This window comes from Coccinella septempunctata, chromosome 6 (genome assembly GCF_907165205.1).
Source record: "Coccinella septempunctata chromosome 6, icCocSept1.1, whole genome shotgun sequence".
Classification (NCBI taxonomy): Eukaryota; Metazoa; Arthropoda; class Insecta; order Coleoptera; family Coccinellidae; genus Coccinella; species Coccinella septempunctata.
In genome coordinates this window covers 30,925,398-30,942,993 of record NC_058194.1, presented here as the reverse complement: position 1 = coordinate 30,942,993, position 17,596 = coordinate 30,925,398, and the positions used below count along the sequence as shown (strand labels likewise).

The 17,596-nt window shown below is 39.6% G+C and overlaps 4 protein-coding genes across 6 annotated transcripts in view; 3 read left to right on the top strand and 1 right to left on the bottom strand.

Annotated features, from left to right (window-relative positions):
- The window catches only part of LOC123315552 (arrestin homolog), a 49,211-nt gene extending 42,296 nt beyond the window's left edge, over positions 1-6,915 (top strand). For all 3 annotated transcript variants that reach the window (XM_044901292.1, XM_044901291.1, XM_044901290.1), the window contains one exon: positions 4,833-6,915. In XM_044901292.1, coding sequence (XP_044757227.1) covers positions 4,833-5,297 — 465 coding nt within the window. In that variant the 3' untranslated portion in view covers positions 5,298-6,915. The remainder of the gene's footprint in view (positions 1-4,832) is intronic.
- Positions 1-7,858, bottom strand: part of LOC123315555 (14 kDa phosphohistidine phosphatase-like) — a 31,728-nt gene extending 23,870 nt beyond the window's left edge. The window contains exons 1-2 of the mRNA XM_044901294.1: positions 7,726-7,858; positions 7,194-7,372 (exon numbers count right to left, since the gene is read on the bottom strand). Coding sequence (XP_044757229.1) covers positions 7,194-7,362 — 169 coding nt within the window. The 5' untranslated portion in view covers positions 7,363-7,372; positions 7,726-7,858. The remainder of the gene's footprint in view (positions 1-7,193; positions 7,373-7,725) is intronic.
- Positions 7,476-9,087, top strand: LOC123315553 (mitochondrial mRNA pseudouridine synthase Trub2). Its single transcript, XM_044901293.1, has 5 exons — positions 7,476-7,681; positions 7,858-8,049; positions 8,104-8,320; positions 8,372-8,508; positions 8,608-9,087. The coding sequence occupies exons 1-5, from the start codon at positions 7,561-7,563 to the stop codon at positions 8,862-8,864; spliced, it is 924 nt and encodes a 307-aa protein (XP_044757228.1). The 5' UTR covers positions 7,476-7,560; the 3' UTR covers positions 8,865-9,087.
- A 5,594-nt stretch (positions 9,088-14,681) lies between these two features.
- Positions 14,682-17,592, top strand: LOC123315146 (neuroendocrine convertase 1-like). Its single transcript, XM_044900723.1, is given in 10 exon segments — positions 14,682-14,891; positions 14,946-15,095; positions 15,154-15,319; positions 15,372-15,544; positions 15,594-15,806; positions 16,000-16,100; positions 16,153-16,368; positions 16,476-16,642; positions 16,703-16,836; positions 17,051-17,592. Coding segments are annotated over 10 exon segments (1,620 nt in total). The 3' UTR covers positions 17,141-17,592.
- The last annotated feature ends 4 nt before the right edge of the window (positions 17,593-17,596 follow it).

Genomic DNA, 17,596 nt, shown 5'->3' with positions numbered 1-17,596 from the left:
AAAGGTTTTCCGTAAATTTCCCTTTATGAGCTTAATTTCTGAACAATGTAGTGTCCTGAGAGTTAGGGGGGGGGGAGAACATAGTGTGTTTTCAAAGGTTTGTCTTCCTCGACCTGGAACTCATCAAAATTAATCAATTCCTCTCAACTGGCCTGCATGAAATATTCAAGATGGCAGAGTTATCATCTCCACCCCAATTTTACGCCTGGTAAGACCTTGCGGATATCAAACACATGGTGACAATGTTGGTCTTGAAACTACTCAAGATATCATGAATATTCATATGTATAATCATCAATTTCGGATTTCGTAGTCTAGTTTTCTTCAACACAATCACTTTCCTCCACTCTTTACGGCATTTTGGACATCTCGAATCACATTACCTCCATCAGGCAAATCGATTTATTCGAGGCTATCACTTTTGCAAATCCTTTCATCCAATCTCGCCCTTAAATGCAATTTTTCCAGGATGGACCAATGGCGGATCATCAAATCGTTGGCGGATATCTATTCGTCCACGAAACAATAGATTTTTTCCGATCGTAACGAAAAAAAACTCGATTAGGGAAAGAAAGTTGGGCGCTACCCATTTTCCTTCCATTTTTGTCAACACTGCGACGGAAGAGAAAGATTCATCGGACACTTGTGGCATCCGAGCACGCTGCGACTATCCGGTGTTAAAGCTAATAAATCTACGGCTTTCTGGGCCGAACTGTACGGTATAACTTGAAAGATAAATATTAACCCAAGCTTCGTTTGCGTTCGTGCTGGGTAAACCTTCAAGCCGTATCCTTTATTGCTCATCTCCCCACCTCGGAGGTGTTATAAATCGGCATTTTCAACTGGATTCGGAGCAATGGAGAAAAAATTAATTTTTCCTTATTATTTCAAAGCGTTTTGGGTCTCTTTACAGAACGGCCTGTAAAAATCATTAGTATGAGTCAGGCAGGAAGGCAGAGTAGCCATCTATCGAAAGATAGAAGGATATGTCTTCTATTCTATGGCCATGTAGGAGGATGAGCCAACTTTTGACGGTTAAGCTGATGGGCAGGTAAGCCACCTAACTCCGGACAGGAAAATGCTCTATTGCCGTGTGGTAGAATGAGCCATCTATCGACAAGTAAGCGGAGACGTCATCTACCACCAGGTAGGCGAATGAGAGGTAGGCGAATGAGTCATCTATCGCGGCATGATGAGGATAAGTCTTCTACCGCCAGATGGTCGGACAGGTCATTTATAGCAGCAGATGAGCCATCTATCGCCATATAGGAAGATCCGTCTTCTGTCGCCGAGTAGGCGGTTGAATCATCTATCGCCAGGTGGGCCAATCAGACATTACTCGGCGGATCATTCATCTATAGCGGGGTAGACGTATGAGTCATCTATCGCCAGTTAGGAAGATCCTTTTTTTGTCGCAGAGTAGGCGGTTGAATCATCTATCCCCAAGTAGGCGAATCAGGCATCACTTAGCGGATTATTCATCTATCGCCAGTAGACGCATGAGTCATCTATCGCCAGCTAGGAAGATCCTTTTTTTGTCGCAGAGTAGGCGGTTGAATCATCTATCCCCAAATAAGCGAATCAGGCATCACTTAGCGGATTATTCATCTATCGCCAGTAGACGCATGAGTCATCTATCGCCAGCTAGGAAGATCCGTCTTTTGTCGCAGAGTGGGCGGTTGAATCATCTATCCCCATGTAGGCGAATCAGGCATCACTTAGCGGATTATTCATCTATCGCCGGGTAGACGCATGAGTCATCTATCGCCAGCTAGGAAGATCCTTCTTTTGTCGCCAAGTAGGCGGTTGAATCATCTATCGCCAGGTAGGCGAATCAGATATCACTTGGCGGATTATCCATCTATCGCCGGTAGACGCATGAGTCATCTATCGCCAGCTAGGAAGATCCGTCTTTTGTCGCCGAGTAGGCGGTTGAATCATTTATCGCCAGGTAGATGGAGGAGCCATTTATAGCTAAGTAGGCTTATAAGCCATCTATGACCAGTTAGACAGGTCTGCTTTTGCCGAGTAAGCGAAGGAGACAACTATCACCGTGTGTACCAACGCGTCATCCTTGGATAATCTCTTCAACAGATACAAATGATCACAATGGGACGGTAAGAAGGTAGGCGGACCCAAAACTCCTGTCTCCAGTGATAGCGAAGTGGCAAAATGAGCTGCGAAACAACATTGAGAGTCTTTCAATTGATGTTTCAGTTAATACAAATTTGTAATTGGTACGAGTGCGTTGTTTCCAGGTATGTACGTCCAAACAAGTGTAGACATGTATCAACCAGCCAGCATATAATATGAATACTCATCGTGTATGACGAAAAAACTCTTCAGATCTGCATAAATGATAATTCCGCCGTATCAGCGTGGCAAGAAGTACGAACGTAAAAAGGCCGAATCATCTAGAGATTGGATCCAAGCGAGGCATCCTCGAGTGGGAGCGGACCAGAAGAATCTACGCTATTTCAATCTGGCGGAAGGACTTATCGGAATTCCATAGACGCGGAGGACCAGAAAATCATTGTCATCCTAATCTGACGTTCTTTTCATGACCGTACTTCGAACATTCCCTATGAAGAGGAAGAATTTGATTAATCTGGTCGAAGGATCCCCCATCGCTCATTATGGTGTTAGGGTTTCTAATCAACGATTGTATAAGAGATTTCCTTGACGGAATTCATTATTTAAGGACTACAATAGAAAAAATTCTTCTGTTGTTTTGGACAAAGGACCATGTTTTCGATGTTATCCGCTTCATTTTCAATTTTCAAGGTTCAATTCAGGCGTATCCTTTTCTGGATGCTTTGACCTGATCAATAAGAGCGAACGCGTATCAGCAATCTCTGAAAAACGTATCAAATACAAATTTCGTTACGAATTAATTAATCACGTGGTGCGGAGAATCGTGACAACATTAATAAAGCCTTCAGGACTGCGGAAATGTTTCCTCGTTCACTATACGCCAGCATTCATAACCTCGTAATCATTATGGGGGCTGACCAGGCTGAATCCATTAGTTATGGGTCGAACTGTATTAATCAAACCGAAGGTATGACGGTTTCCCTGATTCGCAAATGCGCAATTTTATTCTGCAGTCATTCTCGATGAAATAATACGCTGTGTTAATCTTCAGCTCAGATCGATAGGTGTTTGTAGGGCGTTGGCTAAAACCTCTAAAGCCACTGTTTACTGCATCAGGCAATTGGAATCAATTCTTATCATCAGCTAGACATTGAAACGTGAATTTTGTAACCAAATCGGCAGATTTATGCCACCCTTGTTCAGCAGTTAAAGAGCTTGCAAAGAACAGGGTCCAGTTCAGCTGCTACACCATAGGAGTTGCTTTCATAGTAAGGATCGGAGAGTTCTGGTGAGGTTCGAGCTGACAGCTAGTTTCTGCGAAAAGATCGGCTCAAGATTCTGATACAGCCACAAGCGAACGAGGCCATATGATACTGGGAAAATCTATGAGTTGTTTGCTATGCGATATTCTGGCAGAGCTCGAAGATATTGAGCATTATTCTGGCTGGATATATCAGCTGATTTAGAGGGTTCCGAAATTGATCTATTGGACCAAGCAGCTGCAACTCGCTGACTGCAAAAGCAGTCGAACGACTTTCAAAGTTCTCAGTGAGCACTTTTCACAATGTTGAGTAAGAAAATCAAGATGATTTTGCGCGTTTACCAAATGCAGATCATCTGACGTTTCTGATGATTTCAGGAGTATTGATTCATCAACTAAGCGACCAAAGAGTCTGTTCTATTTTACTCTGATTCGGAGCATAAAATCTGTTCGAATTGTAGGCCCTATATTTGTGGTTTTCGGTGCAAAGTCCTAATAGACTCTGAGTATCGATCAACTAAGGTCTTATTCGCGAAAGTCGAGGTCACCTTAGCTGAAAGGGCAGATGGCCCATTTGACTAGGTACGTCACGTGAACCTACTCTCCCCAAACTAGAGAAATCATTTCGGAAAGCGTAGGAGTATTGAGTTAGCGCCAAGTTTCCAACATTAGCAGGTGTTTATTAATTTGGATGGAACTGCGGAACACAATTAAGCCATCGCACTCTATACATACAGAGGCACAAAGTTGCGGGTGGACAATAAGGTCAAAGTTCAGCGGCGTCTTGATTATTTTCGTTCACTATCACAAACAATCTCTATAATGACAGGAGTGAATGCTTCCATTACAACTAGATCATAAAGGAGGATTTGCTAATGATTGAACAGTGCCAAATTTGATTATTCTATTTTTATATTATGGGCAAAAGAAGGCAAGAATTACTAAAATTTCTTTTTTAAAGCGTGGCAAATCACTAATGTTCAGAAACCGACGTCCAGACTCTCATAAAGCCTGATAAACATGCCTTAAAAGTCCGTGGTCTACGAAGGTAATAATTAGCTCGGCCGGAATACAAACTACCCCTAATTTTATCCGTTCAAACATCAATTACCAGTTTCCGAGGCGGTAAACGATCCTCCTGTAATCCCCCGGGACCGTCTAACCGGAACTGTTCACGTATAAGCGAGCATTTTAGATCGGGGAATAGTTTGTCCGTTATATTGTAGGTTTCTTCATTTCACGCCCGAATGGGATAGTCCGAGGAATTTATCGGAGGGATTTCAGAAGCGTCAGAAGCTTCCAGGGTACCAGTAAGCAACTTCGTAAAGTTGCCAAAAATAGAGCTGATTTGTGAGGCGCCCCATTGACGACAAATTGCAGTTTTTAACGTAACCTTCGAATATACTTTCCAATGGTTGTTCTATCTCCTATCTCTTCTCCTTAAACCTTCACAGATTCACACTTCTCACATTTCCAGGTCTTCGTGGTCCAATACGTGGACGTCTGCATGTTCTCCAACGGCAAATTCAAGAACGTAGTGGCCATGATCAACACCAAGGACGACCTCCCGATCCAGCCAGGCAGCGAGTTCGACAAGACCTTCACCCTCCTACCCGTCAAGAGCTCCACCAAGAACTGGATAGCCCTGGAAGACTCCTACACCAAGAGCGGCACCAGCCTGTCGTCGACGGTCACCTGCACCGACACCAAGGAACAACGCAACGTCTTCGCCATCTACGTCTCTTACTACGTCAAAGTGAAGCTTATGGTTAGCGTGATGGGGGGCCAGGTGTCCCTGAAGTTACCCTTCACCCTCATGCACACCTGCACCGACCTGGACCACACGGAGACCCTGACCAGGGTGAACAGGTCGGACGTACAGCTGGAACTGAAGGCGCCATCTATACAGCAGGTGGTTAAGCAGGAGAAGGACGGCACGTGAGATCAGGAAAAGGTGGTGGTCGAGATAAACTGCAAGGCGTCGGAGGGTGAAGTTGGAACTGACGCTGTTTTCACACGCGAAAACTGCCACAAGCCGCTCGAAGACGCCGGTGGCCCTAGGCAGAATTCCAAGTGTTTCGATGAAATTTTACCGGTGCCTAGACGCGAGGATGAAGAGAAGAAGATATGGGGAGGGATTGAAGATAGGTTAACAGACGATGAGACTGAAGATAAAGGAAGGAGGTTCAGCATAAACCGCGCGTGGTGTTGTTTGAGGAAGAGGAGGACATCTTAACGTTATATGTGTGTTTCAGTTGTTTTACAGACGTTCGAAATGGATTTGCTGGGACTAAAGCCTCGCACCGTCATTAAATTATATGCACGTTTAGAAATTCTGTATATTCTCTTGAGGAAGTGAAGCAACTGGATGTGACCAAGACAAAAAACTGCTATACAAATCGAAACTCATTTATTGCTAATGGTTGATTACAATATAATAAATATGATTGCATCGATATCCTTTACGCAATATTCATATATTTATTATGATTCTGTTATCATTCTTTGAATTGATTTATTCTCCGATTGAATATCATTAAAGTTTATGCCTCGATTAGATGAATATGGTGAAAGATCAAAGGCAATTATCCTAAACATTTCAAATGGAAGAGTAATTTTAATATTGGGGGTTAAATATACCCGGTTACGACTTGAATTCTTATAAGTGATGAAATTTTCATGAATTATAATTGTTTTAATATCATAATATCTATTATTTGTATTTATTACAATTTCGAATTATTTATAGCAGCTAGAAAAACGAAATCGGTAGAAACCGAATAATAGAACTATTGAGTGTAAATTTTTAGAATATTTATTGAAACTCAACAAAAGTAACTTAAAACAGGTCAAAGAAATAATTAAAAATGAACTTTCATAGAGAGACAGACATTTCTCTTGATAATAATATGAGAAATGTCAAAGCTCGGATGAAGAGCACAAAATATAGAATAAAACCCTTGAAATTTTCGAACTTACAAAACCACTACGAACTGCTGACTCTAAAATGTGCCTAAAGTTGTTTTGATCATGAAGAGTATAGAAGTATAGACAAACTATAAAAGTAAATAAAAACCAAATATTTTATATTACAGATAAGTGGATTGTCTAGTGGATAAATTTCTAACTTGTTACTACGTACTATGAATCAAAACGAAACGAATTCAATTGTGTTATTAATTTATCTCAAAAATGCACTGACTAAAAAAGTAACATGGGATTCAGAATTGTAGATATAAATATTGTTATATCGACTGGCTCAGATGGACTAAATAGCTCGCATTCCAAAATAATCAAATGAATCTATCTACATACTAAGCTTTTGTATAGAATTCACTCCAAATCTAATGGTGGGTTTATGCAGAGTTCCTGAGAACTAAGAAGGGAATCAATTGGCAGATAGTGATCATGTGATCACCATCTGTCAATTAGGTTAGTTCCTTTCTTAGGAACTCTGCATAATCCCCCAATTAATGAAAGATGTTTGTAAGATATCTGTTCCTGTGACGAAATAAATGTTGGTATTGTGAAATAAATCTTAAAAACTCCATTGTCTTTTCTTCAATTATATCCCCAAAAATTACTGGATCTAGGTAGGATATGATCCATAGTAAAATCCTATGAAGGGTACCCATTGAACTCTTGGGTTCAATGAGGGTACCCTCCATACAGCTCCTCCTCCCTCCATATAAGCAGAAAAAAAATTGACAACTTGATTTTGGGGTTAGATTGAATGTCACTGTCACATAAACTTCAAAGTCGAATGTCGAATCTGTAGGCGACGTGTTCCTTTAACTACTTCAATGAAGGGTAGCAACAATGAAAGCTTTGAACTCACCATGATATGGGCATTCACCATAACCCCTCACGATCAATTTCTCTTCTCCAGAAGATTTCAGCTTAACCAAAATATATTTGAAAACGCCACTTTCATCAATATCGACATCAGGAACTTGAGGTATAATGGAACTCATTCTTCTTATGAAAGATCGAACACCGGGGATCATTCAATGGGATCTTTAAATGAAAATGATTATTTTATTTTCTTGAGGCCATTGTAATTATGAAAACAAATTTGACAATGTCATTTGTCTAACCTACAATTTACGGCAATAAAAACAAAGAGTTAATCTTTGATAAAAATACTGGGGAGACGATTGTTTTGAATAGGAAAAACTCCCAATTAGTTTTTATTTGCAATAATTATGTTGGTGAAAGATGCTAAAGTAATATGGAATACGCTCAGAGGTATCGTTTGTGTGTATAAGCCGGCCGATGTGGGATGTAGGCAGGTCAGAAATACAATCATATACAAAATTTGTTCAGGTAATTTGATAAATTCAATTAAGTTCTTATATATTATCACTTACAATTTTATGTCCAATAAAATCTGCACAGTTCTCAAGACTTATTCACTTCACTGAAATAGGGGTTATGTCGCAGTTGGAGCTGTGTCAAATGTTGACATTTAAGGGCGCGAATTTCAAATTAATATTTTTTAGAGCTCAACGAAATGCATTGTAGACCTCCAATTAAACGAGTGGAAATAGAAGTGAGCAATGCAGAAGAATACTCGGTCAAAGTAGTTCCTAACTTGGCAGATCATGTCAATGTTGTAGGACCCAGATATCAGCAGGAAGATTTGGTTTGTTCGTGGGCAAATTACTTAGGAAGAAACACAAGTGGAGTTCTTCGTAAGTGAAACAAACTGAAATAAGTATTTGTTCGTTTACTTCTGAAACTTTCAGTTTTTGGTTTGAGAGATGCAACTAAAACTGCTAAGTTCATAAGGGAGAATAAACCCACCAGGGCTTATAGAGTGAAAGGCCGATTAGGGCTGTCAACAGACACAGCCTTCAAAGTGGGTAGACCAGTTGAAAGAACAACTTGGAAGCATGTTAAATATGTTCATTTGGAAACTCTTTTATCCTCCATGCAAGCAGCACATCAGAGGAAAATGTTTGAGTAAGTATCGATTTAACTCCTCTTCTATGGGTCTGTGACAATTTTTTTTAGGTTATGTGGTGTTGATATGCAATCCCAACTAGCTTATGAGCTGGCTGTGAAAGGTCCAATAAGGCCCGTGGATTCTAAGATTCCTGTACTTTATGGGATTAAATGTGTTGACTTCAATCCACCTGATTTCACACTAGGTGTGTTACTGTCTTATTCTAACCTAACTTAACCTAATTTCACTATCTTGAAACATATCTCTAACTGCATAATTCATTTCAATGCTAATTTTTTCGCAGAAATTCATTGCATAAATGAATATGAAACATACTTGATGCACTTGATTCACGAGGTAGGAATGAAACTACATTCAAGCGCACATTGCACAGGGATTCAGTGCATAAGACACGGCTGTTTCACTTTGGACGACGCCCTATTGAGAAAACATTGGACTCTTCAAGAAATAGTTTCCAATGTTGAACATTGCAACCGACTTCTTGAAGAGAATAAATTTATCGTTAAACAGGAGAATGCAGCCCTTCAACAAATCCAATGATGGGTTCTGTAAAGTTACCACTTGGTTACGAACTGACTGAAATAATTGAATGTCACTACTTTCATCAGGGAACATGTGTAAAATTCGCAGAGGTGTGGCAGAAGAGGAGAAACATCCAGAATATTCTATATTCAGATCCTAAATGTTAGAAGGACATTTGAGATAATAATTGATTTATGTTTATATTGAAATAAATGTCGAATAAATCGTTTTAAAATCCTCATTTTCGCTCTTGTTTTCCTTATCAAAGATATTACACACATGTAATATCTTTGGTCCTCATCCCTGAAGTAATAGATCGTGTTTCAAAGAGTCAACGATAGGGGGCGACAGTATGCAAAGTTCGGTCTTTATGGGACTGGTGGTGACCTCTTGGATCGAGCTGTGGGAGCAGTTTTTATTTAAGGATTCTGGGTATTACAGAGAAACCTTAAAGGTCATAATGAAAAAGTTTGTAGCTTAAGCGCTACAGAGCTCACCCGTCCGCCTACTGAACTAGCATGAAAGATCGGTCATTTAACTTAATCAATTATCACACATTTATTGTTCAAATCAGAAAATTATTCTATTCTATTACAAGGTAATTTTTGGCTATTCGCCATTTGGTTCCCCTGTAAGTCGTAACTCACGGGTGCGTTGACTTCCTCAGAGGCTCGCAAGGTGAGAATTCAGCCAAATGACTGACAATCAAAGATATTACACGTGTAAAATCTTTGCTGACAATATCCGAGCTTCAATGGTGCCAAAGAAGCACCCTCATCCTCAACGTGGAAGTTTTGTTTTAACCAAGTTGAAGGGTTAAAAATACTTGCGCTCTCTGAAAAAAATCAGAGCCCTTTCCAACAGCAATTGCCAAGTCAACCACTTGGTTGTGTCAGAGTAGAATTCAAGCTCATGAGCAGTCGGCTCTGAAAATGAGTGCTGACGCCATAGCTCGACTTATGATGTTCAGGTAGGCTTGTTAAACGAAATGCTGGAGAAAACTTTTGTGGGACACATTGCTCGTTGCGTACAGGTCTACGATGTGAATCAAAAAGAGTGTTTGGGGATGTGCCTAGTCAGCATTTATTTTGTGAAGATCAGAAGAATGTCTAGTCCTTCGACAGCAACCTGTATACTTCTTGCGGAAAGAATGATCAATATTTTCAGATTTTTCTTTATACAATCGGACTTTTTGCATATTTGGTGACAAATTCTGGTGTACAATTCAAGCAATTCCCTATCGAAGTGCCCTATCCTGTAAGTGACATTTCTATCAGTCTGTCCCAACAGTCCATCCTCACTTCCTCAATCTGGACTCTAGGTGGTAATTTATACAATCCTGGATAATCTGTTCTTCGCATCCTTCCAAACACGCTGAAACCTACTCCATTCGCAGTTTGTTTTCTCCTGTTCCCCTGGCAACTCCGAAAAAAATAGGTAAACTGATTCACCGTGTTTGTTTTCGGACGAAAATCGAATGAATCGATTCGAAACTTTTCGCTTAAAAGTGTAACATCCAGCAATTAGTCCAGCATTCTCGTGTCAAACCATGCGGGTGATTAGCTCGGCGCTACTTATCTTTCTCATTTACGCCGAAAATTCCGCAAGTGTTGAGGTTTTGGTGGAAGTCTTTGGAGGAGAGGATTTGGCAAAAGATGTTGCCTTGAGGAATGGCTACGCTTACAAGGGAACTGTGAGTTACTCTTGAAAAATAACGCAACATATGTTTTCCTAGTTGCTGGAATAATATTACTCCTAAACTGAAATTAAAGGTTTAACTGGTTACTTCAAACTATAGTTAAGCCTGGAATGAATACATCAGGGTGGTCCAGATCGTAACCAAGAAATTTTAACCACGTATTCTACATAAAAAATAAGCCCTAGTTTGTCATATAAACATATGTCGAGAAATGTTTCCTTTCCGAGATACGGGGTGTTAAAATTATAGAAAAAAAAAAGTTTTCATTAATAACTCTCATACTGCTTGAAATATTTTTATGAAATTTGAGAAATAGGTTTTGAGCTTCAAGGAGCACTTTTTGCATAATATCATTTCTTTTTTTTTCTACCAGTGCCGTCTCGCGTCCGTACTGCAGTGAGACTGAATATTTTCAGATAAAAAAATTATACGCCACTGGTTTTTCCGGTAATAAAAATTACTATTCAAATCCTTATTCAATTTGGAGCAAATTCGGTCTTTTGACTTTTTGCTGTACGAGGCACCGTTTCCGGTTAAAAAAATAAAACACATTCTCATGCATGAAGAAATCGCCAAAATTTGATATGGTAGGTACATAATAACAATACTATTTTTGCTATATCAAATTTTGGCGATTTCCTCATGCACGAGAATGTGTTTTATTTTTTTAACCGGAAACGGTGCCTCGTACAGCAAAAAGTCAAAAGACCGAATTTGCTCCAAATTGAATAAGGATTTAAATAGTAATTTTTATTGCCGGAAAAACCAGTGGCGTATAATTTTTTTATCTGAAAATATTCAGTCTCACTGCAGTACGGACGCCATTGGTAGAATTAAAAAAAATGATATTATGCAAAAAGTGCTCCTTGACGCTCAAAACCTATTTTTCAAATTTCATAAAAATATTTCAAGCAGTGTGAGAGATATTAATAAAAAACATTTTTTTTCTATAATTTCAACACCCCGCATCTCGGAGAGGAAACATTTCTCGACATATGTTTATATGACAAACTAGGACTTATTTTTGATGTAGAAAACGTGGTTAAAATTTCTTGGTTACGATCTGGACCAGCCTGCATTCAGATAGTGTATTTGGGTATAAGTACATAGGGTTTCCAAACTTAGGAACGTCATCATTTATTGGTGGTCGAAAAATTGATTTTCCCTAAAATATTCGGCCCAATCAGTTTTTATTGGACAAGGACGTGTTTATAAGCAACACTTGGTATTTCATCAATTTAACGATAAATGAGGATATTTGTCTACTGTATGTTTAAGTGATATTTTTAGGGGTTTAAGTGAAAACCCATGCACCTTATAACGTCTAACAAGATACACATTTCCTATTGAAAACCTCACTCTTTGAAACCTTCAAGGGTGTGCCATAAAGAAGAGAGGAAAATGTAATATTTTAAAGTGTACCAGAGGCGTATATGATTTTAGTTTTTCATTCAGACTATTCAGAGTGATGAAAGATTATGGTCAATCTCTCTAAAAATGTTGACGAAATATCTGAGATCCTTACAGTTTTATCAACGAAAATGTGAACAAAAAATGCCAATTTTGACTCCTTATGTTTCACAAGGTGATTTTAATCTTTAGTATGAATATACCAAATCATATATTTTATTTTACTGTTTGTATCCTAAATGTGCAATAAATAAATAAATATATTTGGCCGATGCAGTGGCGCCATTAGGAGATACACAGGTGGGTGCGCCACCTATTTTTAGGTAGACGGATGTGCTATCTAGACCTCGCCTACCGTCTGTAGATTCCTGACTCTCTGGCCAAATCATTGTTGAGTGAAATATGGCAATGAAAAATCAATAAATGGACTGTAACTTATGCCCTATAACCTTACCCGTCAAAAACATGAATATTTCAGATTTTAAGGCTGGTTTATGGTGGCCCGTAACTCAAACTTTTATACGTATTGTTGCATTTTTACATCCAATACAGGAAAATTTCAAATTTACCGAAAAATAAAGGGATTAGGGAATAAGGCATAAACCAATCATTGACGAGCAGCAACGATTAAATCGGAGCAGTTAATTTTGAGCCTATTTCAATTAAACCTCGTGTTCTGGAATATAAATTAAGTTGCATAGTTGGGTGTAAGGTCCGATTGACGCGTAACCGATACTGTCGACGTGTCGACTTCTGGCAGCCGGATCCCGCATATGTTTTGTTCCCCTTTCCTAGCCAGGTGCGGGCCATATGATTCCGCGACCATTCCTCTCCCCCAGCTTGATTAAAAGCTCTCCGTCCTTCTCCCACTGGTACATTTCACGGCTTTCCTTCTCTCTCCTGTAATCAACTTTTCCGGCACGTGCCGTACGGATCTCAATTGTTTACGTGGGGGGTTCCCCAAAGTACGCGATCTATTTTTAGGGGTTGTTCGCGCCCGGCTCTGTCCCACACCTACTCTTTCCTGATTTCCTGATATCAAGCGCCGGTTTTCGCGGTGTAGCGACGCGGACGGCGACGCCAAAAGGCGAGGGTGGAAACCGACGGCGTGACGTCACGGGACGTCGGCGTCTAGTAGCCAGGAATAGGCGAGAGGTGGGATTAGGAGAGGAAGCGATGTAGTAGTTGGGTTATTGGTTTTTGAGGGGATATCGGCGGTGATTTGTTCTGATCGACAGACGGGGACGGGTTGAGAATGAGCGATCGGAAAATGCTCATCAGTAGGGCCTGGATTTGTACCAAATAAAAGGGTCCAGTCGAATATTTCCGTACCTACGCGTGGGGTTTTCTGGAAAAGACAAATTTCTGATCAATGTAACTTCTGAATGTTTATGGCATTCCTCGCTAATTCATCTTGAAATACCAAACATCGTTTTCCTCAAAACATTGAACAATCTTGAAGAGAAGTCATGAAAATTCTGGATTCCTATCCCAATGCATAAAACGAGGCCCACAATGAAAATCGAAATCATGGCCAAACTGTTGAATTTTTCCAAATAACTCAAAATCTATTCGAATTAGGATGTTTCGGACACTGATCTCTTTTTTTCGAGTTAGGTTCCTTTGCATAATCAATTATAATTTTCACACACAACAATTTACCAGTTTTATTTCAATTTTTCAGGTCAATGGTTTCGACAATGTCTATATATTCATGTCTAATGCAACGAAGACATTTACTCCAGGAAAGAGAAGTTTTAGTCACGACATATCAGATGACACAGATGTATGTAATGGTTTTCTCTTCATTAATTTTCCTTCCTTCTAATTTTGTTCAAATGTAATTTGATTTTCATGGTTTTTGCCAAGCCCCCAATACCTCAATCGCTATAGTTCAAAGACCACCTTACTAACCTGTTAATTGGGTTGTGCATTCTTCAATAACACAAGACCGTATCAATCCAGCATCACGGGCATTCTGGAAGCTAAAGGATTGATTGTTCCAAAATCACGACCTCAATCTGAAGACCAAGGCAGCTGCTCACAAAGCAGTGGTCCTCCCAACGCTTCTTTACGGAAGCGAATGCTGGACGCCCTACAGTTGACGTATTAAACAGCTTGAACAAACGCAACAACGTCATCTAAGACAAATAATGCACATCAGATGGTTCCACAAAGTTTCGAATGCAGAAGTCTTGCAACACGCTAGTTGTAGAACGATTGAGACTCAAGTAACGAGGGCCCGACTCAGATGGAGCGGCCACATTCTGATGCAGGACACAAGACTCCCCAAAATAGCTCTTTATGGCGAATTGGCAGAGGGAGCCCGGAAACCAGGAGGCCAGTATAAGCTGTTTAAGGATACACTACATCAATCCCTAAATTCAGTTAATACCAATCGTAACTGGGAACAACTAGCGTTAGATAGATCACAGTGGAGGTCTTTGGTCCACAGCTATAATGGATATTGGGGAAGAATACAGCGGCGGCCAGATTTGGTTGGTGAATATCCATGCCCAGAGTGTGGAAGGATCTGTAGTTCACGGTTGGGTCTCTTCAGTCACAGGAGGGCACACAGTCAAAAGTAGCCCTGAGAAATTATATGTTTGATCGCACCGATGGTCTGGCTTTTTAGTCTTTTTGTAGATTTATTCTCGGTAACTTGATTCAGCAATGAATGAATGAATGAACACAAAAAATCAAATTATTTTATACAACTGATAAGCATGTCAAATTGATCATAGGTCCTTTGGGCAGAAGAACAAGATATAAAACAGAGACAAAAGCGAGATTTCGTAGATATCTCTGATATACCTCACGAGAGAGTGAAGAGACTTCACGATTCCTACATTCCAATGGATTTTGAAGAAGTCCAGAGGAATCTAGAAGATAGAAGGTTTTTCAATGACGAACTCTGGAACCACGAATGGTATTTGGTAACTGAATCGTCCCTTAGTTTGAAATTTTTCATGATAAAGCAAATATTTCAGAAAAACACAAGGTCGACCGTCCAAGAACTATCGGAGATAGATCTGAACGTTGTTAAGGTCTACAGGGCGGGTATCACAGGAAAAAATGTGAGAATAAGTGTTATTGATGATGGTTTGGAATATACCCATGAGGATTTGAGGGAAAACTACGTAAGAAAATTTCAGATTGGCATAATGTAATGAATATTAACACGTGGAATTGTTGAAGGATCCTGAAATCAGCTACGACTGCAATGAAGAAGATAATAATCCAATGCCTCGTTATGACGCCGCCAGAACCAACAGTCATGGTACCAGGTGTGCTGGTGAAATAGCAATGGTTGCCAATAACGAAAAATGTGGAGTTGGTGTAGCTTTCAATGCGAATATAGGCGGTAGTTGAAGTTTATCCCCGATTAAACATCAGTTAACATTAAAATTTTGAAGGTATCAAGGTGCTAGATGGTTTCATTACTGATCGACTAGAAGGGACAGCTCTAGGATACGGCCTAGGACTTATAGACATCTACAGCTCTTCTTGGGGGCCTACAGACGATGGAAGAACAGTAGATGGACCTGGAAGGTTAGCAAGGGAAGCTTTGAAACGTGGAACCACCCTGGTAGATATCTTAATATTCTTTAGAATTAAATTATTTCAACTGTTTTAAGGGTCGTGGAGGTAAGGGTAGCATTTTCGTTTGGGCATCAGGAAATGGAGGTGGTAGAAGTGATAATTGTAACTGCGATGGATACGTTAACAGCATATATACTGTTTCAATCGGGAGCGTGAATGAAAGAGGTATTTTTCCTTGGTATGGGGAGGCATGTGCTTCAACTTTAGCAGTGACATATTCTTCGGGAGCTCGAAGTGACCAAATGGTGGTAAGTAGCAGAGGAAACCCAATCGTAGGTGGAAAAAGAAGGCAAATCTGTAGCAAATTCATTCAGTGAAATTTTAGATTAAGAATATAGATTTTTCGAAGAGTCTGACTAATTTTAGGACCGTAAATCTTAAATTATACGTATTTACTAGTATTCAAAACAAGACAAAGCAGTAATACGATATCTATTCTAGGTAACTACTGATTTATACAACAATTGTACCATCAAACATACTGGGACCTCTGCTTCCGCTCCTCTCGCAGCAGGTATAATAGCTTTGGCACTGGAGGTCAAGTAAGAATACAATTTTCAGTGTGGTATCTCTCGATAATGTCCAAACTTTCAGTCCAAACTTGACTTGGAGGGATGTACAGCATCTGATAGTGTGGAGTTCGAAAATTTTCCCTCTTTTGAAGAACCCTGGATGGCAAAAGAATGGCGTTGGTTTGTGGTTCAACACCAGGTTTGGATTTGGACTCATCGACGCTTTTGCAATGGTAGAATTGGCCAGTTCTTGGGTGACAGTTCCGGAAAAAAGGATTTGCCTTGTTGAAGTGATAAGGTGAAAGAAAATCGTTAAAAATGTTACTTTTTTATAAAATCAAGACTCTTGAACGATGACAAACTGAGTTTTCACCCTCTCCCTTAATTCACCCCTTAATTTGGCAGGAAATCGATGCAACTACGAGCTGGGCTGCCTTTGTCTGTTCCAGTCTACACCTCCGGATGTAAGTGGACCGACAATGAAGTTAATCATTTAGAACACGTTGAAATTAGAACGAACATAAAATATTCCAGGAGAGGTTTCCTGGAAATTCACCTCACATCGCCTGAAGGTCTAGTAGGAAACAGCTGAAAGTGGCGGGTGTTTCTTGAACGTCTGTTTTATATTTTAGGGACTCGCGTACAACTTCTGTCCCCCAGGACTTTGGACGATAGTCGGGAAGGATTCCAGAACTGGAGTTTTATGTCGGTTATGACCTGGGGCGAGCATCCACAGGGAGTTTGGAAGCTAAGAATTCAAGATGAGGTGATGATCGTTGTCTTTATTTATCTTTAGTTTTGATCCAGCAATGAAAATTATCCTTATTATAGGAGTCTGCGATAAATCTATTTACTTAGGTACACTTCAAAGCCATTCAGGGAGAAGATTCAAAAATCAAGATCAAGAATTTTGATTGTCCCAGAAAGATTTTGTGGAATTACAAAATTTTGAGTTCTTTTAACAAGTTTCTTTTTTTCAGGTTGGATCATACCTAGACCAAGGGAGTATTGGCTATACAGAAATGATTCTACATGGAACAAAAATCAAACCCCATCATATGGAATACTGAAAAATTCTAGCGAAAAAACTGACTAATCTACGAAATCTTATCAATAGTGTGACTGGTTGTATTTCAAGGAAAAATAAAGAAGACTCATTATGATAAAATCATTTACTTACAGATTATCCAGGATATGTACAATCAAATCCGTAGAACATCATAATAAAATATTTATGAAAAATAAGATTATTCAACAGGGATATAGAATTGGTGCTTATAAATTTCGGAAATACGTGAGATACTGTCAAATATAAATATAATAGAAAAGTTTTGTACATTTTACATCCATTTCGGTCGAGGAGAACAGGCAGTCTTGGAAAGTTTGGTTTCACAACATCGCGATATAAATATATGAGTGGTTAGTTACTAATTGACCTAAAATTGTTGGACCGCTGGTTGAATTTCAGGGATTTTTAGATTTGGTGAAGGATATGCTAATTGATGGGGAAAATTCCTTCCAGCTGA